Genomic DNA, 24,959 nt, shown 5'->3' with positions numbered 1-24,959 from the left:
CCGTATCTGGACAACTGCCTCATCCAGGCAGACAGCAGGGAAAAGCTCCTGAAAGACCTCGACTTTGTCAAAACCCACTTAACCTCTCTAGGATTTACCATCAACGGGGAAAAAGCAAATTTCCAACCCACCAGACAAATCACCTTCTTGGGAGGTCTCGTGGACACATCCACCCAAAGAGCTTTCCTCTCTCCAGAAAAACAGAGTTTGCCCCAATACGTCTCTCAGTTGGCTTACAGAAAGCACATCACAGCAAGGATGTTCCTTCAAGCTCTGAGGTACATGGCATCCTGTATCCTGTTGGTGCCCTTGGCCAGACTACACATGAGAAAACTGCAATGGTACCTAAAACACATTTGGGGCCAACACTCTGTCTCTGGAGAAAAATCTGTCCCTTTTCCCATGCTTAAGAGACTAACTTCTATGGTGGGTAGAAGTCTGCACACTGAACAAGGGCTTTCCCTTTCTAAGTTCTTCCCCATGGCCAGACTGTCACCACGGATGCCTCAGACAAAGCCTGGGGAGCACACTTAGGCAACATGTGCACCCAAGGCACTTGGGACATGCCTCCTGCACATCACCCTAAAAGAAATAATAGCAGTACTCGGGGCTGTCACAGATTTCAATAACCACTTGGAACCAGGGGTGCTGCTCACCAAGACAGACAATACCACAGTCGTGTGGTACATCATCAAGCAGGGGGAACTCACTCCTACCAACTTTGCTGTCTGGCCATGCGTCTCTGGCAGATTGCCTCTATGATGGGACTTCATCTGGTAGTCCAGTGCTTCCCAGGGGTGCACAACATCCTAGCAGACCACCTCAGCAGAAATTTCATAGACATCCCCTCCACGAATGGCAACTTCAGAGGGAGACCTTCCTCTGCACAACACAAACTTGGGGAACCCCAGAGGTGGATCTCTCTGCTTCTGTACAGAACAGCCAGCTTGACCAGTTCTGCACCAGAGTGTTCCACCTAAAAGCATGTAAGGTGGATGCTCTCTCCTTCCACTGGGGAAACCTGTTTGTCTACGCACCCCCCCCTTGCCAGTGATACCAAGGGTACTGCTAAAGATCTGGAAGGAAGGGCCAAGAGACATCCTAATTGCTCCAGATTGGCCCAGGCAACATTGGTACCCCTTGCTCCTCAGCCTAACCAAGGAAACTAGCTCTCACAGAAGGACTCCTAATCCAAGCAAAAGGGTTAGTACTACATCCAAATATACAAACTCTGAACCTATCCGCATGGCTGATACCCCAAAGGCAGATGATAACCCACTGTTGAGCAAGCAAGTTCTGGGCATAATTAAGGAGGCCAGGAGACCCAGCACCAGAAAGTCATACTCTGCAAAATGGAAAAGATTCAATGCCTGGTGCCAAACTAAAGGTACAAGCAGCTCCCTGCCATCTCTCTTTGACTCTAGACTACCTGGCCATGCTAGTAGAAAAAGGATCATCTTACTCTTCCATCAAAATTCATGCCTCCGCTATCTCTGCCTATTATCATACAGAGCAGCCCTTGTTCTCCCACCCCCTGCTAAAACAATTCCTAGAGGGGTATCTCATATCAGGCCACCCAAACCTGCCTGAGACCTGAACTATGTCTTGGAAAAATTAACTTTACCCTCCTTTGACCCAGCTGGCTCAGCAGAACTAAAACACCTTTCTTGGAAATCCGCCTTCCTGCTGGCCATAACCTCAGCTAGGAGGGTTTCCGAGCTGCAGGTGCTCATGGCCACTGACCCCTTCATTATCTTTGATGCAGACAGGGTGTCCCTTAGGACTAATCCCTCTTTTATGTCTAAGGTGATGTCTGACGTAACATTGAACCAGGCTATGCACCTTCCCACCTTCTTTCCTAACCTTCAAAACAGGGGGGAAAGAATCCTTCATTCACTAGATGTGCACAGCCAACTTGGATACTATCTGGATAGAACCAAATCTATCAGGAAGACTAACCAACTCCAAGCCAGACCATTTCTAAATGGATATCACACTGTATCCAGTTCTGCTTCCACTTCCATGGGAAAATTCCACTCAAGACTGTTCAAACCCATTCCACTAGGGCAGCATCTACTTTCACTGCTTTCCTAAGAGGGATCGCTACGAAAGACATCCTAGAAGCTGCCACTTAGACTTCCATCCACACCTTCCCAAACACTACCACTTGCCTCTTTCCTCCAAAACCCAGGCAGGCTTTGCCTCTGCAGTTCTGCAGGGCATGCTAGGCCATACTTAGAACAGTCCACCTTGTTCTGCTACCAGCCTGTTCTATTATTTCTTCCCTTATTCCATCCACCCGTCTTTCAGCTGTGGGGATCTTCCCACAAGTGATGACTGCAACAATGAAGCACGAAGAACATACTACAGTTGTGTACACTTACCGTAAATGTAGATGTTCAAGTGTATTCACTGTTGCCGTCCTATTTTCCCTCCCTCCTTCCCCCTATTCTTCTTCTCTCTCAAATCTATTCAAACCTATATATGCCTTCCTCAGGCCTTCTGGACAGGGCTCCTATAGGTTAGGGCAACAAAAACTGACGTAATGGCATCAGCTGCCCTGCTCTATACCACTGATGCACCCGATGTCAGTCCTAGGCGACCGTAGCCGAAGCAGGGGGAGGGTATTCTTTATTCTGGTATTTGGCCCGGCCGAGGTCTACCCAGCAGGGATAACTAACAATTCATGACTGCAACAGTAAATACACTCGAAAATCTACATTTATGGTAAGTGTACACAACAGTACTTTCCTATTGGGGCTTTCAGTTCTGAGAATGGTACATCCAGACATGTGATGTACAGCATACCTTAAAGCAACCTAAGGCTTTGGTGTATTGGCTGGACATTGGGTTGCCCTAGACAGGGAATCCCAGTTGTAAAAAATATTGCATAAGTGAAGGGAAGAACATCTACTTTTCTGGCAACATTGTAGTTTCATACTGACTTTCTGTGTTATTGGTAGGATATCTAAATATGACTGTAAATTTTTTATGAGATGCATTGCACCTACTGCTATTGGAACTGTCTGGATGTCTTTATTCCACATTGCTGTTATTTCTGCCTGCAAATCTTGATATTTTCTGATTCTCTATCTCTGAATGTGAGAGACTGTAATCACTAAATGTAGCAATTTCAGTTATCAGTGCTACTTTTGTCTTTCTTTTCATGGACTACTATGTCTGGCTTTCTCAAACCTGTTTTTTGAACTGTTGATATTGAGTGATCCCGTGTGATGTACACTTCATCATCCTCTACAGGTCTTTCTGATTCATGTTTCCAGTGCTTTTTAGATAGCTACTTCTATATTGTAGTGTTTGCACAATCCCCAGTGCCACTAAAAGGAGAACCAAACCAAAAAAACAAGACTCCAGGCAGAAAGCAGAGTCCAAGTGCGTTAAAATGTTTAATCCAGGTGTAGACAAGCTCCAAAAAGGTTGAGAACTAATATAAACAGGACACAAAGATGAAAGTTAAGCGCGCTTTCACTCTGCTATTGCAAAGCTTCCTCAGAACAATCCCCAGTGCAACAACCTTGCCATGTTATAGGTTCATAGGTTCATACTAGGTTATCTGCCCTAGGGCATTTGTAAGCCTAGCCAGAGTGTGTTTGGCTTTCGCCACCCATTTTAAATTAATTTTGCTATGCCCTTTTTCAAGGTTAGTATACTGTGCCTCTGTCTAACAGTGACACAGAAGTGATACCCAGGGTAAACCTACGATCTCCCATCCACTCATCAAGATTCCTCTTGAAGAGAGTCAATGAGGGACTCTGCCTAACCTGGACTGGGATTTTATTCCAGAGTGAAGGGAGCCTCTGGTTATGAATCTGTCCCTCCAGCATGTCCTATTTATTTCAGTGCTGAGGTTCAAGTCTCTCGAGCGCGTAGCTTGATGGGATTTGGATTTTCTGAGGTGCAGCATGTCCATTAATTCCAGGTTGGACATGGCTTTATACGTCAGGCACAGATCGCCTCTGAGCAGGCGGTATGCCACTGAGTAGAGCTGGAGTTTCTTTAACAGCATATGGCATCTGTTTGAGTCCTTTGATCCTCTTGGTGAGGTACTTTTGGGGTCTTTCCAGTTGCTGCAGGTGTCTGGTAAGGTACATCCCAAAAGGGGCATTGTACTCAATTATGGGCCTGATGAGGGATGAGTAAAGAGGCACAATGACCCCCCCTGATCTAGATGTGAATCCCTTCATGATTAGGTGGTTTATATAAAATGTTTTTCTAGCCACTTTGGCCATGTGGTTGTCAAATGAGAGATTGTTGTCAACTTGGGTCCCCAGGTCCCTAATTACTTCTTCTGTACTTAATGGATTACCACCTATGTGGTAATTTGTGGGCACTTTGTTTTTGCCAAAGGGGATGACTATACACTTTTTGGCGTTTAGCTTGAGGCCATGGCTCTGGCACCAGTTGTCTGTTTCTATGAGGCCCTTTTGTTGGATGCTTGTTTCGGCTGGAGAGTAGATTATGGCACCCAGTTTGCAGTCATCTGCGAACTTGGTCAGCCACAGTCCTTCCGTGTTGGCCTGTACCTCCGAGAAATATATACCAAACAAGAGAGGTCCCAGGACTGAGCCTTGTGGGATGCCACTTGTAACTGGTTTGGAGTCTGACATGGCTCCTGCAATTCTAGCCATGTTGGTTCTGTCCTTGAGCCCGTTTGCAACCCATCTAGTGACATAGGGGTTTATATTTAAGCTGGTGAGCTTATCTATAATGCCCGAGTGGGGTATTGTATCGAAGGCTTTTGCGAGGTACAGGTAGCCTGTGTGGACCACCTTCCCCTCGTCAATGGCCTTGGTGACTGTTTCAAAGAAATCGACCAGGTTTAAGAGGCAGGATCTGCCCTTAACAAAGCCGAACTGGGTAGGATCCAGTGTCTGTAGGTCCCCAATATCTTTATTTATGAGGTCCATGATGATCCTTTCCATAGCTTTGCAGACCAAGCTAGTCGGGCTTATAGTTTCCTGGATCTGTTGAGGCACCACCTTTGTGGAGGGGGGCCACTGTTACTGTATGCCACTCTTTGGGTACATATCCTGTAGTAAGGCTGAGATTGAACAGTAATTTTATGTTTGGGTTTAGCTCTTCTTGGAGTTCATGTAGGATGCAGCCCGGGACACCGTCTGGTCCCATTGATGCTGTGTTTTTTGCTTTGGAGAGGGCAGCTCTTACCTGAGCATTTGAGATGTCAGGGGCAGCACTCTGCTGGGATAGATATTTGCTCTTTTGGTGGGGGGGAGAAGTTTGCACTGAACCTGTCAGCTAGGATTTTGGCAATGTCTGTGGGTTCGATGTATTTTTGTCATTTTGGACTAATTCTGAGCATATCTGGGAATTCCCACCCAGGTTCCTAACATAACTAAAGAAAGCCTTGTGATTATCCTTAGTGTCCTGTGCAATTTTTCTCTCGAAGCTGACCTTAGACAATTTTATGAGTGCCTGTAGTTTTTTGCTAATACTGATCAGAGATGCCTTCCCTTTTTGGGATTTTGCTCTATCATGTAGTAGCTTCCTCCTTCTATTGTATAGTTTGTTTATGGCTGGGGTCCACCAGACAGGATGTCTGCCTTTGGAGGATTGGGTCTTGGTTTTATTTGGGATTGCATGATCCATGCATTCCTGAAGGTGTTCATAGAATGCGTTTATCAAGGATTCTGCAGTCTGGGCTGTATTTTCCACAGGCCCGGGGGCTTTGAAGGATTCCACCTTGGTTTTGTGGAGTGTGAAATTTGCTTTAGAGAAGTTTTTCACTGTGGTTTTCAGGGCAGGGTTTGGAGTCTGGATGTGAATATCCAGTGAGATTAGTTTATGGTCTGATCTTACCAGTGAGGGATACACTTCTGGTCTGGAGCAGAGAGTCCCCATGTTGGTGATGATCAGGTCCAGTATGTTTTCCCCTCTTGTGGGAGTGGTAACTAGTTGTTCCATAGCATTTGAGTTTATAAATTCTAGGAACCTTTGGGCTAGGGTGTTGGAGCTAGAGTAATGCTCCCAGTCTATGTTTGGGTAGTTGAAGTCACCCAATATAATGGTGTTTGGAGAGACCTTCATATTTTCCAGTGTTCTCAGGAAGGCCGAGTGGGGTTCCTGGGTTTGGGAGGGTGGTCTGTAGCAGGCTATAAACTGGAAGGCAGTTTTACCCACTGTTAGTTGCACATGGATAGTCTGATGCTTCGTGCTGTGCCACCAACCTGGAGGTGTGGATATCTTTGACGAATATTGATACTCTCCCTCCTTTTGTGGTTCGGTCCAAGTTTTGGGGCCGAAAAGCATGGTATGAGGTATAACCTGGTAGTGCTGGGGTGCTCTCGGGAGCCTTGAACCAGGTTTCTGTTACTGCACAGATATCTATGTTCTCCATGCTAAGGAGAGTTTCGAGTGCATGCATCTTGAGGTTTAGACTTCTGGCATTGAGTAGCATTACTCTTAGTTTCTTATCCCTTGTGACACCTTTGGAGGTGGGTTTGTCTTTTGAGCCTTGCCTAAAAAAGGCACTATGGGGGTAGCAAGAGCCTTTGCCAATATCCGAAAGCCCAGGGGTGACAGGTGCAAGCCATCCCTAGCAAAGCATTGTGGCTTGTTGAGCATGTCATCCCAGGCTGACAGGCATTGGATCCCCTTTGAATGACACCAATACTTAAGCCAATTGTTGAAATTGATCATCTTGTCTTCATATTGTGCCATCATTCTTGGTGAGGGTAAGATGCTACTCAAGGTCAGGGTCATACCGGCCTGGGCTACATGCTCAGAGAGCTCCTCTGTCTTTTCATGTAGTCCAGGGAGGTACGTCTCAGGTCATTCACACCAGCATGGACAATGACGGAGTCATATTTGTACTTGCCTTGGAGTGATCTGAGTGCTTGTGTTATTTGGCGGATCCTAGCGCCCGACAGGCAGCTCACCGTGACTTTCTCCTTGTTCAGCCTGGTGAGCGGAACGTCAGTGTGCCTGACGATAGTCACCTATTACAAGTGTATCAGGTGTGTTGTTTAACCTTAAGGGCTGTGACTGTTCAGCACACTGGCTTTGTGAGCTATGTGTTGCACGTGTTTTGTTTTGGGGTAGCGGTTGCTTGGGTGTCTGCTTTGGAGGTCTCTGCTGCTTAGGCAGATTTTTATTTAGAGCCTCCGAGTATGTTTTTGTGTGTTTGTGTTTGGTTTCCTGTCGTGGTAGGGCTATGTGAGACTGGAATTGTAGTGAGTGTGGTTTCCTTCTCCTCCTGACAGGTTTCGCCAGTACTGAGTTGAGAGAGCTTAGCCTCCAGTATGGCTATATGGTTGCATCTCTCACATGTGTTAGAATTTGTTGGGTGGAGGAGAGGGTTGACTGTGTACATGAGGCAGTTGTAACATTGCCTCAAGATTCCCAGATTCACCAGCTGGACCGGAGAGGAGATTGACAACTGACCTTTAGACATGCTAGAATAGTATTGGGAATTCCTTTATAATTGAAAAAAGGGCCAATGGGGAACAAGGTACTCAAGGGGAGTTTGTGAGGGTGTAGTGCTTTTAATATTTTAGTGCTGACTTAGTGAGCAAGTGCCAGGTAACTTAAATGCAATGTGTTACAGGTAACTTAAATGTAAAAACGACAAACAGTAACTTTCTTTCAAGTGAAACAAGGAAATAAGTACAGTAAGCAATGCAGATATCACTAGGGATCCACAGAAGTGCTGAAAAGCCGCGTTTTAGGTGGGATTAGCGATTCAGGGAAATAACAAGCAAACAACAAGCATACAAACAAAGCTAGATTCAGCAGGCCTGGATGTAGTCTATGCTACAGCAAACAAAGTGTACCAATTTCAGTAAGAAGCTGTTCAAATATGCATGCACTATAAGCCTTTAACCAGAAATTCCCAGCTCAGAAGGGCAGAGTCCAGCCTTTCCTCCCACAAGAGTGCAGAAAAATAACTGGCCTGAAGCCCAAGTACTTAAACCAGAATTAATACACTTTTAGAATAACAGGCACTTAGCCCTCAATCAGCAGTTCCCAACTTAGAAGGATGTAAGCTTACCTGTTCTGCCACTACAGTGCAGACCACAAACCTTCTTAATGTAAAACAACTGGCCTGAAGCCCAAGTGTTTAAACAGAATTAATACACTTTTAGAATAACAGACACTGAGCCCTCAGTCAGTAGTTCCCAACTTAGAAGGATGTAAGCTACCTGTCCTGCCACCATAGTGCAGGCCACAAACCTTCCTAATGTAAAACAACTGGTCTGAAGCCCAAGTGCTTAATCCAAAAGACTTAGAATGATAGCTACACTTTAATCAAGTTACACCAAGCAGTAATAACTACAATTGAGTATTTTTAAGATGACGCAAAAGCAAAATAAAGTAGGAAGAAACGCAAATACAGTAAAAGCAGATATTTTTTTTTTTTTTTGAGTGAGCAAATGAGATGGGCCCAGGAGTTACAGGACAGAAACAAGTGCAAATGCAGGCCTTCAAATCAGAAAGTTGAGAGAGATGTAAGACCGTCCAAACGGCCAATAACTACAAATTCTGGGTCAGAACCACTCCTTATGTGGTAGACAGGTTACCTAGTGCTTACCACTCCCACTGATAAGCTAGAAGGCTTCCCTCCAACACAGAAAGGCTTGGGGGCTCAGAAGCTTACAAATAATCCTGGATACAACAAATCTGTATCTGGAACACTAATTACAGGAAAGGTAAGAAACAGACTTACAATTTTTTTTTTCAGAAAAGTAGCAAAAAACAGTAGTAAAAACAATTCACATGCAGTGCAAGCTGGCACACTTGAGTATGTAGCAATATTAGTCCACACACAGTTTGAAAAAATGTAATTAAATTAAAAAGGACTAAAAGCAAGTGCAGAAAGGGTTTAATAGGTAGAATGCGGTATAGAGATGGGACTGGGGGAGTGTCCTAGATCAAATTTACAGTGGGGCGGGCACTGCAAAAGCCACCAAATTTAAACGACAGGGAGGGGGGGGGTTTCAACAGAGATGTGAGGAATCAGAGTGCAAATTATAAAACCCAAAAAATATATACTGATCTCTGTATATTTGCAGAACAGTAAGACAACAGATATCTAAGCAACAATTTAGCTCTATAGTACAGAATAATACAGAAAAATATACTCAGCTGTATATATTTGCAGATAGTCTTGTAAGGCTGTCTCTCAACACACAGTTTCAGTTTGCAGATCCTTTGCCATGAGAATATCACACCCAGTAGTAACAGGGTGTGTGACTGTTTAAATTAAATTTTTTTTTAACAAAACCTATATTTGGCTGCAGATGTTGAGTGAACTTTAAACAGATACGTACGTAGTCCACTATCCTGTGCTGCCATTATTAAGCTTTTGTCTTTCGGTTTCAGCTCTCCTTTACTTAAATATTCTTGCATCAAATCCCAGATATTTCTATACTTGCCACTGTATTTATGGCTTTTCCATATTTATTTCCTTCTCATCTATTTCTTCTCCTTATATTGTTTTTGTTTTCTGGCATGTTCAGTTGTCTAATTTTTGTCTACTTCCAAGAAGAGGAGAATCCTGTGAGAAAACAGAGAGGGAGGCTATGGACTATGGCTGGTCCTGCAGTTATGGGGTAAGTCGTGCTTGGGGTAATGTTAAGCCCCAAATATCAAGGTTCAATGAGGGACTATTGGGGAACAGCAGAATTAGATCTCTAGCTCTTGCAATACAATAATACAAAATAAGATTAGTTAAATATTTTATTTAGGGAGTGCTGACATCTAGTGGCAGAAAGGGGTAATAGCTAGTCACTAAAGCAGAATATATGCTTTAGGATGCAAGGAGCTTTACAGGAGGGGAGCGGGAGATAAATGGCTGCAGAAGGCTACAAGCACACGTGTGATTGGTCGAGTTTGCAGGAAAACAAATGTAACAGTCACATTTCGAGTTTGTTTAGGCTACCTACACAGAGGTTTCCTTATTGGTTTCCAGATGGGCAGGTAGCTCTCAGGATAGCAGAGAACGGGCAGTTCAGGGCATCCTTTTGGAAATGGAGGGAGAACTTCCTTGCTGTTAATTAGCAGAGAGCGCACCTGAGGAGTATGGCATTACTCAACTCCAGCAAAAGGGCTATCTTCCATGTCTGTGAGGTATTGTGTAATATTGGCTCTTCATTCACTGTATGGACTTTTCGAGATGTTGAAGTATGTGGTTCAAAACTATAAGGCTCCACAAGTGGGTTGCTTGGGAAGTTGAAGCATGCAGTTCAAAACTGTAGGGCTCTCTAGGTCTAGTTCTGCAAGACAATGCTGCCATGTTACATGCTGCTGTATTGATGACTTGTCTGTGGACTGTAGAACCATTTCCGTGACTCCATCTGGGACATCATTAGAGATGATTACTAATCAGTCTTTCAATAAACTGCAGTTATGTTGGCTGCCACATTCACTATTTTTTTCAGACCTCCACACCTGCATGGCATGCTATTGAATACATGTCATTCTCTTCTACTTACTTTCTGACATTTCTCGCTTAAACTCGAATACAGCACTCCTTATTTCTGATGAATATCTGTCCCAGCCTAGAACGTTTTCATCAATTTAAAACTTTCAAAAAATCCGCTGTCAACTGCAATACGATTCTAGTACTGCTTGCCTCCTACTGTCATGTTAGTTTAAATTGAATTGGTTCTAGTTGCTTATACTCCTGTGGTTGCAGCTCTAGTTTTTATCACTGGGATAATAATTTGTCCTTAGTACTAACTCATTTGGGAAGTGGTTTGCCAATGTTTCATTGTCACTGGCATGTAATTGATCAATGTAAGATGCATCTTGGACATCTGCAAGCACTCCTTTATCAACTAACGTGGGATATTGTCAAATGCTTTTTGTACTCTGTGCATGCCATACTTGGATTCTACCCCTTTTTGCAATTGTCCATTGTTGCTTTAACAGATGATCCTTTGTTCCATATGATTTTCTCTTGCTACCCTTTTGTTATTGCCATGATTTAATTTTCTTCTAAATGACTGCCTTGTCTGCATCAATTCAGTGTATAGTTTGTACGTCATCAGAAGGCAAGTTACTGGTGTATACATTTTAGAATGGTTTACAGGTTCACTGTTGGAGTATTGTTTTTCCTGTTAACCTGATGTTTGTTAAGGATGCACATATGAGTAGTAGTTATACTAGGTTAAATGTTTGTGTAAAGATGTTACCACTTTATCTGTAGTCAGGTACTGCATCTGGGCCTGAGGTTTTCCCTTTAGGAGCTTTTCTTAATTTTTGCTTCAGTTTCTTTGGCCATTGCTTAATCCTGTTTCATATCATGCCCATTTTAACGTCTTACTGTTTCTTTTAATTTTTCTCTCCATTCAACATCTTTGTTCCGCAGGGTCTTCATAAGTATTTATCCAAAATGTGTAATTTCTTCTTTGCTGGTGGTGTTTCTATTCCTTTTGTTTCCTAGTTCTCTCAATCTTTTTTGGGACCTCAGTAAATTGCTTATTTTGTGTTTTTTCTTTATATTTATCTGCATGTCTTCTAAGTTGTTCTGCCTGTGCTGATGTCTTTATTTGCAATAATGTACGATAGGTAGTGGTCTGTTCAGATACTGTGCATTGGTTTTATCACATCTATCTTTATACGTTTTTGTTTCTTTTCCTTCTGTATTCTTTTAACAGTGGCACTTCTTGTCTTAATTGCTTTATAGTGTTCTCTGATTCCATGATGGGATTTTATTTAATCCCTTTCTTTCCCTTATTACTCTGATTTTGTGGTAAGACGTTACCTAGTATTATTAGTTTAGTGGTAAGACTTTACCTATTATTAGTTTAGTGGTAAGACTTTACTTATTATTAGTTTAGTGGTAAGACTTTACCTATTATTAGTTTAGTGGTAAGACTTTACCTATTATTAGTTTAGCTGTGCAGTAATGTATCCCATCTACTTCTGTTATATCACATGAAATTCTGTTAATAGTCTTGATTATGTGATACATTTTTCGTCTTAATTTCTGTAATGTATTTCTTTCGTCCGTCTTAATGTGTCTGTCCATCACTATTAAAATCGAGCAACTTTTCCCTTAGACAATTTTCTTCTAAACTACGGGCACAATCTTTGCTCTGTTTCCTGCAGTCTTTCTACAGAAAGTTCCAGAACATCTTGCTGTGACATATCCTTTTCAGCTGCATCCTGCCGTTGCTTCTTCATATGGGAACTCATTGGACCATCACCCCACAACACTAAATGCATCAGAGTCGCCACTGTTTCTTGTTACTTCCATTGCTGTGCAGTTCCAAATGAACTTTTGTACTGGTTTCCTACTGAAGGCTCATGAGCATCTTAATGTGGCAGGTGATCAGATGCTTCCTGTTCCACCTGTTTCTTCTTAATTTGGAAACAAGCATGCTGTGGAATACCCAAGATGGATTTTCAAGACAAAATACTTCATTTTGCAGGTAATCCAAAACTTCAGTTTCTATTTCTTTAAATTCTACATTACTAATTCTCTCTTCTACTTTCTCCCTTTGTTTATTTGTATTATGAACTTTTTTAAATTTTTCATATCTGGGTGCCTTTCCCTATGTTTTTCTTCAAATATCTTTGGTGTTGCTTTTTTGTATTCCTTAGTTTTGCTTTCTCCTTTGCTTAGAGATTGGATCATACCAAATCTCTTTCTATGTCCTATGCACCATATCAGATATTTCTTTCCATGTCCATACTTCTGATTTCTCCTGCTTCTCCTTTTCCTCCTTAGTGTGGGAACGCATTGTTCCATCATGCTAACCCATAACCTGTGCTAGACTTTTATCATTTTGCAGGTATTCCATAGCTTGTTTCTCTTTAAGTTCTACCTTGCTAATCTTCTGTTCTACATTCCCCCGCTGTGTTATTTTCTTGTGTTGTGAAATTTTCCATATCTGCTGTGTAGCAGGTGTAAATTAGATCAACTGTGTCCTGCTTTGCAGTGCCATAACTATAGTAACTGTACTACTTGTAATAATAAGGAAGCTTCCTGTCAGTCTTTTGCTGAAGTCTGCTATGGCATGTAATTGATGCAACCACTGATGGTCTGAGACTTGAGGCATGTCCCAAAATAGCGAGACTGAATGACTGAAAATGCAGACTTATTTACACATCTCAGATGCCTTTTGTTAGAATATTCCCTTTTCTCCAAGGTATAGTGATCTTGGAGTTGGTATATATGTTTGGGGATTGGAGGGGCTTGCCTCCCACTTTGGTAGGTGCAGGCTTGCAAAAAGCTAATCTCAAAGGAGAATGGCAGTGTTCGCCATTTTTAGGTTAATGGGTGTTTATTAGGCTAATGACCACAAGGGCCTTTTTAACCCTAGTCATGCATCCCAAATCTCTGACAAGTTCTGATACCCTTGATAAGTGTAAGAATGAGCCTGGGAGACGTACCCATCTACAGGTTACCTGTTTGCATTAGAGACATAGGTGCCAAACCAGAGATGAATTTCCAGTTTCCCATCCAATTTGCACTTGAATTAGGTTAGGGAGGAGCTCTGCTTCACACAGATGGGGGGGGGAGCCTGTTCCATAGACTGGTTAGTCTCCGGGATGCATACCTATCCCTCCAGCAGGTCCTGTTTATATCACAGGCACGATACAAGTCTTTAGAATAGGTAATTCTGGTACTGTATGTTTTGTGGATATGCAGGAGGTCCATCAGAGGTGTGGGGTATGGCAATGCCCTGTATGCCAGGCATAGATCTCCTCTCAAAAGCCTGTAGGAGACAGAATACAGGGATAGGACCTTGAGGTGGTCTGCATAGAACATATTGCTTATGCCTTGTAATCTTTTAGTGAGGAACCTCTGTGGACATTCCAGTTGTTTCATATGTTTGGTTAGGTACATACCAAAGGAGGCATTTTACTCAATGGATAGGTCCGATTGAATGCCGAATACAGTGGAACCATGACTTCCTTGAACTTAGATGCCATACCTTTGTTTATAAGTTGTGCAACATAGAATGATTTCCTCACCACTGTAGACACGTGATGATCAAAGGCTAGATTATCTGTGTGTCCCTAAGTCCCTGACTACCGGGTCACCTCTAAGGGGTGTGTTGTCACTATGATAGTTACCAGGGATGGATTACTTCCCAGAGGATACTATTATGCATTTCTTGGCATTTAGTTTTAGTCCATGGCTCTGACACCAGTTATTTGTCTGTGTCAGCCCCTCCTGGAGAACATTTGTGTCAGTGTGAGATTCAGTGACAGCTTCTAATTTGCAATCGTCTGTAAATGTAGTCAGCCAGAGACCACTGACATTGGCCTTGACTTCTGAGAAGTAAATGGCAAAAACGAGCGGTCCAAGGACTGATCCCTGAGGAACTCCATTTGTGACTGGCCTGTTTTGTGGAAGTGGACTCCCCAAGTCTAACTTCTTGGGTCCTGTGAGCCAGTTGGCTGTACACTGGGTGACATATGGATTTGTACGTAACCTCTTGAGTTTGTCAACAATACCCAAGTAGGGTATTGTGTTAAAGGCCTTGGCCAGGTCAAGGTAGGCAGTGTGAATGATTTTGCCCTTATCCATTACTTTGGTGACCTTCTCAAAGAAGTCCACCGGGTTGAGTAGGCATGATCTACCCTTCAAACCAAACTGGGTTGGGTCCAATGTCTGGAAGTTTACTATATCTCTGTTCATCTCCATGATGATTCTTTCTATGGCTTTACATATAAGACTAATGAGGCTTATGGGTCTGTAGTTTCCAGGGTCTGTAGATGGCCAACCTTTGTGCAGAAGGATGACTGTTGCCTTTCTCCATTCATGAGGCATAAAGCCTGTTTGGTAGCTACAGTTAAATTGTAATTCCAGAGACCCTGATAGGTCATGTTTCATGCTATTTAGAAGGCTTCCTGGGATATTGTCTGAGTCCATTGATGCAGTGTTCTTGGTCTTAGAGCATTAAGGACCTGTTCCCTAGTGATAGTAGGGGGAGTTATATTTGATGATATTTCCTAAGGGAAGGTGGGGGGGGGTAAAGTTGGAGCTGAATTTATCAGCCAGGAGGCTTTGCTGTGTCTTCTGGCTCAGTATAGGTAGCTCCATTTACAATGAGCTCTGCACACAATTGTTTATTGCCTTTGAGGTTACGGACATAGCTAAACAATGCTTTATGGTTGTCCTTGGCCTGCGTGGTAAACATACCTCAAATTTGGCTTTGGTAGACTTTTTATTTGTCCTCTGAGTTGTTTGCTTAGTTTGATGAGAGTGCTTTTATCCTTCTGGGTGCTGCACCTTCTAATTTTTGCCATGATTTTCCTCCACCTGTTAAACATCCAATTGATTTTGTGATTCCACCAGGGTGGCTTGCTTTTTGAGTTCTGTATTTCTTCCTGGTGGGTACAACTGCCTCTATGCAGCTGTTAAAATGCTTGTACAGGGTTTATGTGAACAGTTCTGCATAGGCAGAAGAGTCTTCCCTTTGGGACTCAGCTTTGAGTCTTGACATTTTAATAGGGAGCCCTTTTACTGTCCTGATGTCTGTCATAATGTGCTTGCTGTGCTCAGCAAATAATAAGTAAAATACTTTTCATTTATAGGTTCATACATGTATACTAGATAAATGACCATTAAGGATTTTGTAAGCCTCACTGTGCGATGCAGCCCAATTGTGTTTATTAGGAGGGGGTATGTTAGGAAGTTTCTAGTATTTAGGTGGGTGGGATATGTTAGTGTGGGCTTAGTTACTGTCTGCCTCTGTCTGTCAGAGAGATGGGGGCCAGACCCAGGGAGAATTTCTGATTTCCTTTCCATTGGTTAAGATTGTGCTTAAAAAGGGTTAGGGATAAGACTCTGCTTCACACAGATGGGGATCCAGTTCCAGAGCATGAGGATCTTCTGAGAGAAACATCTGTCATGCCAGCTTGTCTTATTTTCATAACAACCTAAATTTAAATTGCTTAAATGGAGCTAGTGGTTCTGATGCAGTTCATTTTGTGGATGTGCAAATGGTTGATCAGAGCTGGATTTTGAGGATGCTTTGTATGCCAGACGTAATCACCTCTGTAACCTGTAGGGGACAGAGTATAGAGATGTGGCTTTAAGATGAGACATGTAGGACAATGTGTTTATACCTTGGTTTCTCCTGGTAAGGAACCTTTAAGTGTTCTAACTGTTGCATATATCTGGTCAGGTATATGCCCAAGGGGGCATTATATATTCCATGATGGGTCTGGTAAGGGTCAGATAAAATGGCACTATGATTTCCTTGTAAGAAGTCTGGAGAGAGCGCGTCATATAATGCAGAGACAAAGGCCCAAAAATAAATATTGCACTTAAAACTTATAAAGTGGATAGAATACCTAGGTTTGTGTTTCGGTGCATTTTCTGACGGATATGAAGTATGAAACAAGTGTGAAACTCAAATCTATGTCATCATTTAGTCACTTCAGTTCTCATTGATTTACCAGAAAACAGCAAATTTTTGAGAAATGGACCAAAAATATGAGGCAAAAATCTGGACGGTTAAGTATGCCTGGAGTGACATGCTCTTACTTGAGCTGGATTACGTAGAATTATTTATTTATTTTTAACTACCTTGGCCACATGTTAGTCAAAGGCCCACTTATTGTCTACAAATGATCCTAGATCCCAGATTACCAGGTCAACTCTTAGAGGTGTCTTATTGATGGAGTAATTAGCCTGGGTGGCAGTTTACCCAAAAGGCACTATAATGCATTGTTAGCTTTGAGTTTTGAAGCATAACTTTGGCACCAGTTATTTGTCTGTATTAGACCTTTTAGTAAGATGTTTGTTACAGGGTTGGGAATCTATGATTACTCCCAATTTGCAGTCATATGTGAACTTTGTCAGCCAAGGGCCCTTGACATTAGCTTTTACCCCCGAGAAGTAGATGTGAAATAGGAGTGGTCTCACCACGAAGCCCTGAGATACCCCTCTGGTGACTGGTCTCTTAGTGGAGGTGATCTCACTAATCCTAACTTCCTGGGTCCTGTCTGAGCCAGCTGGCAGTCCAGCGAGTTATGTAGAGGTTTATGCCCAGTTGAGTGAGTTTGTCAACTTTACCTGATTTATTCATATATCCTTTTACTAAAAGTACACCGGCTTGCAGTTAGTTTCTAGTTGTAGACTACTTTCAATTTTAATTTGTTGAGCTCTTGTATTGAAAAGTGCTATTTCATAGCTTACAGTATCACGATCGATGCATGGAAAGTGGCAATGTTTTTGTTTTTAGCTTTTCTCCTTTTACCTCTTGAAATATGAATCATTAGTCTTGGAAATGAATTTCATGTATGTGGGCTCTTCTTTTTAGAGTGGTTTCTTCTACTAACTGTCTTGTGTTGTCTCTTCTTATCTGTCTTCTGTGGTTGTGGTGTAATTAGGGAAATGCATGCCCGAATTGTCAAGACTATTGAGGAAATGCAGTTGCAGAATGAAGACCCCCGCCAGCTGCTCAAGTCGTTGAATCGTCTGCATCAACCACGTGTGCCATATATGTGAGTTCTTACTCCAGCATATGGCTGAGACATCACCTATCAGCACTAGTTGCTGAGTATTTGAGCTGAAGCCACTGAGCAAAACATGAAGCAGTGATGTCACTAATTGCTTAGATCTGCTGTTTACAGATGTGCCACTTGTTTTGTGTAGCAGCCAGGGTTCTGAAGTTCGCAATCTTTCCTTTCAACAGCATTTAGGCTGCAGAAAAGGAATGTGGCATTCACTGTGATTTGTAGATTGCTATGCTTTGATGCACCTTGGCTTTTTTTTGTTGTGGTAAGTATAGTCAGAAGTAAATGTGGGATTTGAAAAATTGAGATTGTTGCAGCAGTTACTACTGAAAGTTGCGTAATTTTCATTTGTGCAGTTTTCAGTTGTACGTGTTACTATGTTGCATTATAACAACATTCATTTTTTCGTTTGTTATAAATTTAACTTAACAGACCTAATTCTGACATTTGTTTTTCAGTAAATGGCATTGCTTCTTTCAGCTTTAATAACTGGGGTAATCTGATGCCTCATTTCCCCCACATTTACAACAGTTTTACTTGAAGCCTATAGATTCTCTCACTCGTATCAAACTCATTTTCCTGCAAGAAATTACATTGTAAAGAATGTGACTGCACACAAAGCCACAGTGGAAATAATTTTTTTTAATTTGTAGATGCTTGGTATTTAAATGCTTATTTTTCTTCGCTTGAACTTGATTTCTCAATGCTGTGTCACCCTGGTGTAAACATTTGCTACTTGTAGCAAGTAGTGAAGGAATGAATTGTGCTGTCAAATAAGTACTCCGAAATTCTGGCATCTTGGAGAAGAGTGGGACAGTTTTACATTTCTTTATATTACCATATTTCCCCGAAAAGAAGACCGGGTGTTATACTCTTTCCCCCGCAAAAATACACATTAGGGCTTATCAGGGGATGCTTTATTTACCCACACCGTCCAACAATCTACCTTTATTCATTTATTCATGTACAAAAATCAACATTTATTAATGAACACAAATCGACATTTATTCATGTACACAAATTGACATTTATTTCATACTTTTCTGTTATTGGACCACAGTTCTAACGTGTTAAAACAGTTGTGTGAGAATTCTACATAAACAGTGCACCAAACATTTCAACTTCAGAATATCTGCACCTTGGCTTTCATCGTTATTCAAATAGTCATGCCATCTTCTTCTGGAACATTGTTGTAAGTGTTCGACCCCCGAATTTCGACCTGAATTTCTTGTGACTCCATTTCCTGTAGAACCTTTGGTCCCAATCTGTCATGCCTAGCAATAGAGCCGTCCTTAAATGAGCACTGCTTGACCAAGTAGCCTGCTCATTGTGCATTGGCAACACATCTGTCAGTGATTTTATTCCATGACTTTTTCACCCAAGTCACGACCTCTTGCAGGCTAGGCTTCACAAAGTTTCCATGCTGATTTCTCTCCATTCTGTTTTCAATGTAGTCATTGAGTTCCATGAGCAAATAGTCCTTGAATGGCTTGTTTATTGCAATATCAAGAGTCCTGGAGATAGGCAGTCATTCCTGCTGGAATCATTATTTGATCTTTTCTTCTCTGTGCAAGGAATTTCTTCATTTCTTTAGCATGGTGAGTGCTGGCTGAATCCCAGACTAGCAGACCTCTTTTGCCACCTCGCAGAACAAGTGGCAGCATTACATCGACCCACTTTCTTATAGCTGCTTGTGTGCACCAGGCTTTTTTTGGTTTCAAGAATGTGAATGCCTGAAACGCGTTCAGTCTTATTTTTCTTGCCCTTACTAATGATTAGAGGTGGGATTTTCTTTCCATCTAGACGAATTGCCAAAATACAGGTAACACGTGCACTCTCGTAACCCGTGGAGGGAATGTAGATTGACAAGGCACCCCTCTGATCCATTGTTTGAGATCCTTAGCCCATAAACACTGCAGTTTCATCCATAGCAATCATGTTGGAAAGTTGGCATTTAGAAAAGTCACTGCCATCAACAAAGGACTTGAACGCAAGTGCACGTTTAATAACGTCATTATCTTCCAGCTTGAGCAATGTTGATCTTCTTAGAGACAGTTCATATTGGTGAAGGAAGCCATCCAGCCAATGCTGTGATGCTTTGAATTCTTCTGGGGATATTTCTAACTGTGGTGCCATTGCAAGGGCAAAAGCTTGGATATCAGCCCTGCGCACAACCAAAGCCTTTGCTCTCCTGTTAGCAATTCACTCACAGATGATGTCTTCCAGCTCAGGAAATAATGGCTGCCGACCTGATCCACACTTGCACTTCTTAGCATTTCCCTCGTCTGCATGTTGACTGAGGTTATCGTATGCTGCATGCCATTTTCGGACCATTCAGAAATCTAACTTCTTCCCTTTGCAGAAAGCCGCCAGATTATTTCCCTGGGAGTCCACCACGATTCCTTTCTTGTACACGATGGAATAGCTCCTTTTTGCACTCATCTTGTCTGGGGGTGGTTAATTTGAAGACTTACGAGACCGGAGTGGCAACACAAAATGACGCTGTTTACAAAGAGAAGGCACACCCACAACCATGCACTATCACGTAATTTACGCACGTCTGTACGTTGATCAAAATACGCCTGCCAGTGTTTATGGGCCAAGGATCTCAACCGTCAAGTGAGAGTGACGGTTAGGGTTGTAGTAAGAATTGCAGAGGACTCCCTAGCAAAGAGTCTTACGACTTTCTGCAAAGAGAAGAAGTTGGGTGTCTGAATGGTCCGAAAATGGTGAGCAGAGTACGATAACCTCAGTCAATGAGTGTCAATAGTATTATTTTATAATTCAACATGTCTGTCGTGTGTTGTTGACAAGCTTAACTGGGGCTTATTTTTGAAGTAGGGTTTATATCATGACCACCCTGGAAAACCATGCTAGGCCTTATTCTCTTGTTAGGTCTTATTTACGAAGAAGTACGGTAGTTCTTTCTCAGATGTTTTAACTTTTAGAGAGTAAAAAAAATAAACAGGGTGTTGAGACGGTGATAGGATTGCATAGAGATTTGACCTTCTTGCAAAAACACTTATTTTTGTGGGGTTTCCTTATTTACACAAATATACTGTTTTCTCAGTTACTGGTGTTCGAGAATGTGCACACTCAAAGCAGTACTTTTTTTTTTTGCCCCTATACCTGCCAAACATCAGGCCTCACTTTGTTTAGACATTACACTGCCTAAGAGAGGTAGGTAGTCATCCATGCAATCATGAGGGTGCTTTGTTCTCTTTCTGTCATCCCTGCTGTGAGAGCATTTGTACATTTGTGAACCTAACCCCCCACCCCCACCCCTGGTGTTAACGCAAGTTCTTGCATCACTGCAAAGCCACCTTTTAACCTCTGTTGATGCATTTGTGTAATACAACATATGCAGATATGGACTACTATTGCCATTTCTGGCCACTGACACTACCTTCATCAGACCCCTACTTCAGAACAGGCATCTGTTTTCCATCCTGAGGACCTCTCATTGGAGCAGTGTTGAGAGCCAGATGGGAACCACCATCCGTTCCCCACAATGGAACAGGCATTCCCATCCTCCCTGCCTGCGCTGTCAAGCTGTCGAGTCTCTAGTCAAACTCTAGTCACTTAGGTTGTAGTCGCAGCTTTATCCCTCTACGCCACTTGTGCAGGCTACCCTGGGCAGTACTTATGAACAGTAGGAAATCTGTTTTGTGTGTTTACAAGGTGTTGACTTTAGATCTTTCATAGTGGAATGAGTAATGCTTATAGTTTAGTCCACTGTTGCAGTAGTACTTTTTAGGACTTCTGCTGCAGAAGGTCTTGATGGCTGTCTAGTTTCCAGAGCTTAACAACCTTCCACCTGGACATAAGGATGCCTGTGACATAAAAGGGGCATCCATTGAACTTAAGCTAGCTGAAGAAATTTCCAACAGTGGGGTATATTTTCATTAAAAACACCACATTAAAAAAGATATGTGCATAAAAACACTACATTAAAAAAGATATGTGCATTAAATATATACTCTGAAAATATGTAGACAAACAGTATGTGATTGCAGTCTATGTAGTAGGATTATTTTTTCATGTCTGTGCTTTTTGTGTTCAAGTTGCTTTGCAGGAAAATGTTTACTTAGTCGCACTCAATTTTTCATATCCCACAGCAGTCTGTTTATGAGCATGCCAAAATGTAAGCAGTGAGGAAAATAAATGAACCTGGTTCAGTTGTTTTGTGCTTTTCAGCTCACTTTGCAGCAATCAGCAGACTAAGATGGCTAGAATAAATAAACTGTGCTTTTAAGGGGGTATTGTAGTGTCTTTTACCAGGGGATCTGTTTCACTCATTTTGTTGTGCCTCATTACAAATCTCAGCACTCATGGATTGTATGCTCTTGCCCTTTTAACCCAGGATGGCATCTTCTCATACTTGTTAAGGGATTTGCTCACATCCATAAACTTCATTCCTTTCTTGAAGTTCATATTTTATGGATGTACTTTTATCACAGGAAAATACTACCAGATGTTGTTTTACATGTTGTCTCTCTCAGTAGTTTTACAGCACTAGTAACTATTTCTAGCATTCAGAGTTTCAGGCTTTGCTGGATGTTTGCAGTTCTTTACAGAGAGGATCAGAAGTGGCAGACCGGTTTATTATTCAAAGGAAGATTTGGGGAGGGGTCACTAACCTAAGGACATTCTGCAACTGACAAGGTATCAGTAGTCCAGAACTAAGGCCAAATGCCTGCTTTGGTTTGTCAGTGGTCTCTCACTGGTTACTTCCTCTTTAAGTGAAGTTCATTCCTTACCTCTTTAAGAGATAATACTGTACAAGCTTCTTCCTGGTTTGTGTTTTTGAGAGCTTATCCATTATGGATTCTGAAGGTAATGTCCTTTTGTCTTGGCATATGGACTTTACTTGTTTTAATACATGAATTACTTCATGGAAGCCATAGAGCTTCTCTTGACTAATGTTTTTTTTTTTTCTAGGGGTTGCCCTGAGTGCCCTTTATGTACTCACTGGGGAAAGAATAGGATGCCTCTAGGAGACTTGTAGCTAGACATCCGTGGCATCATCAGACCCAGCCAGTTACTCATCTCTGAGCATTTGTTAGTGCTTCTTCATGATGGAAGTTGAGTGGGCATCATCTTGGAATTTGCTGCAGGTAGCTGGAGATGACTTTGATGCACCAGTGCTACAGCCTTACTATTTTGTTTAACCATTCTTTGCTTTTTGCTGTTTTGAGCAGTCCTGATTGTGACCTCAACTGGGTGCTAGCAGAATATATAACTAGAAGTCATTAAAAATAAGTAAAGGTAAAATCCATGTACATTCTTCCACTGAGAGCAACAATGTGATTGAAAAAGTCTAAATTCTGTTTCCCATTTGTGATTTGTAAGAATATTAGAGTGTTTTTAAGCTGCAGTGGTGGTCAAATGTTTCTTCCATCTTTAAGAGTATTCTGTTGTATTTCTACCCTTTTTATAAAGAAGTGTTCCTAGCTTAAAATGTATACTGGCAAATGTGCCTGACTTGACTGAGCACTGATAAATTATACCTGTAAGGTTGTGCATACCGTGGTACTTGACCACTTAATTTTTGATCATTGCGGCCTTTCTTTCCTCTAGATAAAGTATTGCAGTGTTATCTCCTGTGCCTTTTCACAGAACTGCACAGCTCAGCTGCTTTTACTGTAGGATCTTCTAGACATGAATCACAAGAAAAATGTATGTTGATCATCCTAGTCTATGTTCTCCTTTACATTTTCCCACAATTTCCCACATTTACCTTTACTTGTTCCCACATTTACCTGAGGGGGTATGTGTAGGCTTATTGCTGGGTAAATTGATGAAGAGTGTATTAGTCAACTTTAGAAGCAAATGTACAAAGGCATGTAAATTGTCCTTATCCTGGGAAGTAGTATCTTGCATGTGAAAGCAGGTGTTTTCACTTCCTGTTTACATCTGCTCTAAGTGCTCATACTGCAGAAACAGTCAACTTCTAGAAATCTAACACAGTTTTGGATATATGCCTGTCTTCTTGGTGGAGCACATAATAGAGTTGTACACCAAAAGTGCACTAGTTATGTCTTTAACAAGTTTTTCTGAAGAATTCAGTTATTTCTGTTGCTTACAACCCCCCCTACCCACCATAGTGCCATCATTACAGACCATGTACGACCTTCTTTCTGTATACATTGGTCTTCATTTGCACTGTGCACACTACTACAGGGATTGCCCTTGTGATAAGGCAAAAACAGATGGCTTGAATCCATGTTTTTTGACCCTTCAACTTCATTTGTACCCAAAAACTCAAATGTTGGTCTTTCCTTCACCCCTGGAAACAGGCAGTTGCTATCTGTTTTCCTAAGGTCAGATGTCAGTTGCTTATGGAAAACTTTTCTTTGGTCTTCTAATTTCCGTTTGGAAAATAATGGAGTCCATATTGTTCTTTGTACCATCTCACTATCTTTATGTGCCTAGACTCATGGTTTTGAAACTCTGTTCAACACTTCTCACACTCACACATGACTTGCTTACTTTGAGCTGTCTTTGTGGGACTTATGGAAAGCACTAGAAGAGTTTCTTATACAGAAAATAAGATACTTAGTCATATAGCTCTTAATCCTCATATTTTTCAAAAACCTGTATCTAGGAGATTCACTACCCCATCCCTTGTCTGTCTTCATATGCTGTTAGTTTTTATTCCCTTATTTTTAATGAGATTCAAACTTTTCACCACTCCAACATTACTGCTCTACTTTTATGTGGATGACTTGGTCGTTTTCAGTACTGGCAAATTGGAGGTGACCATCTGAGTTTTTTCTCTAATCCTAACTGCTTGTCCCCACAGAAGTATGAATTGGGGTTCTCCATTAGTGCTAGCTAGTGGTAATGCATACTTCTAGGCATACACTATGCTGGCTACAGCACACACTTTATTCGTAATGGAGACGCATCCTCTGTTTTTTTCTCTGCCTTCATGCAACACCCAGTCTTTGCTCAGTGTAAATGTTGCCATGGTCAGCGATTCTCCCCTTGGATGGACACCCCAATATTGGTGACTTAACTGTTTTCTTTGTTGCCCAGGTCTTTAACTGCTCCCAGATGTTGTGAGTTGCATTCAGGGACTTGGTCCTGTTTGCCACGGAGCTGGAACATTTTCATATTTTGCCTGGCAGCTGAGCATAAATGTCAACACAACATGTATAATTTTTGCTCAGAAATGTACAAGGATGCTGTACTAAAATAAAAAGGTATTCTTTTTGACACATCTCCTAGATGTCCGTATACTTAAAGATGCATTTCTTATACTCTGAACAGCCCTATCATAGTTGTATAAAAATTTACACACCTAGGTCTTTCATTGGATCTTTCACATTTTCAAATTACTTGGATGTCTTTTAATGTAAAATTTCCTCCCAACTTATTTCAGCCTATAATGTCTGCCATAAAGGCTTTATCTATGGACAGGTTCAGTTCATCCTTAGGTTACTTCTTACACCTAGCACCCTTCTTTAAGCATCATTGTAGAAACTTTCAGAAAA

At 41.8% G+C, this 24,959-nt stretch overlaps 1 protein-coding gene across 1 annotated transcript in view; it reads left to right on the top strand.

Annotated features, from left to right (window-relative positions):
* MYO9B (myosin IXB) overlaps positions 1–24,959 on the top strand; it is a 1,188,949-nt gene that overhangs the window by 393,255 nt on the left and 770,735 nt on the right. Inside the window, exon 14 of the mRNA XM_044054768.1 lies at positions 17,335–17,448. Within this exon, the coding sequence (XP_043910703.1) occupies positions 17,335–17,448 (114 nt within the window). The remainder of the gene's footprint in view (positions 1–17,334; positions 17,449–24,959) is intronic.

Source organism: Protopterus annectens, chromosome 13.part0, assembly GCF_019279795.1.
Source record: "Protopterus annectens isolate FY-2018-M chromosome 13.part0, PAN1.0, whole genome shotgun sequence".
NCBI lineage: Eukaryota > Metazoa > Chordata > Ceratodontiformes > Protopteridae > Protopterus > Protopterus annectens.
The sequence above is the reverse complement of the archived record's forward strand: the minus strand, read 5'-3'. Positions and strand labels throughout refer to the sequence as shown.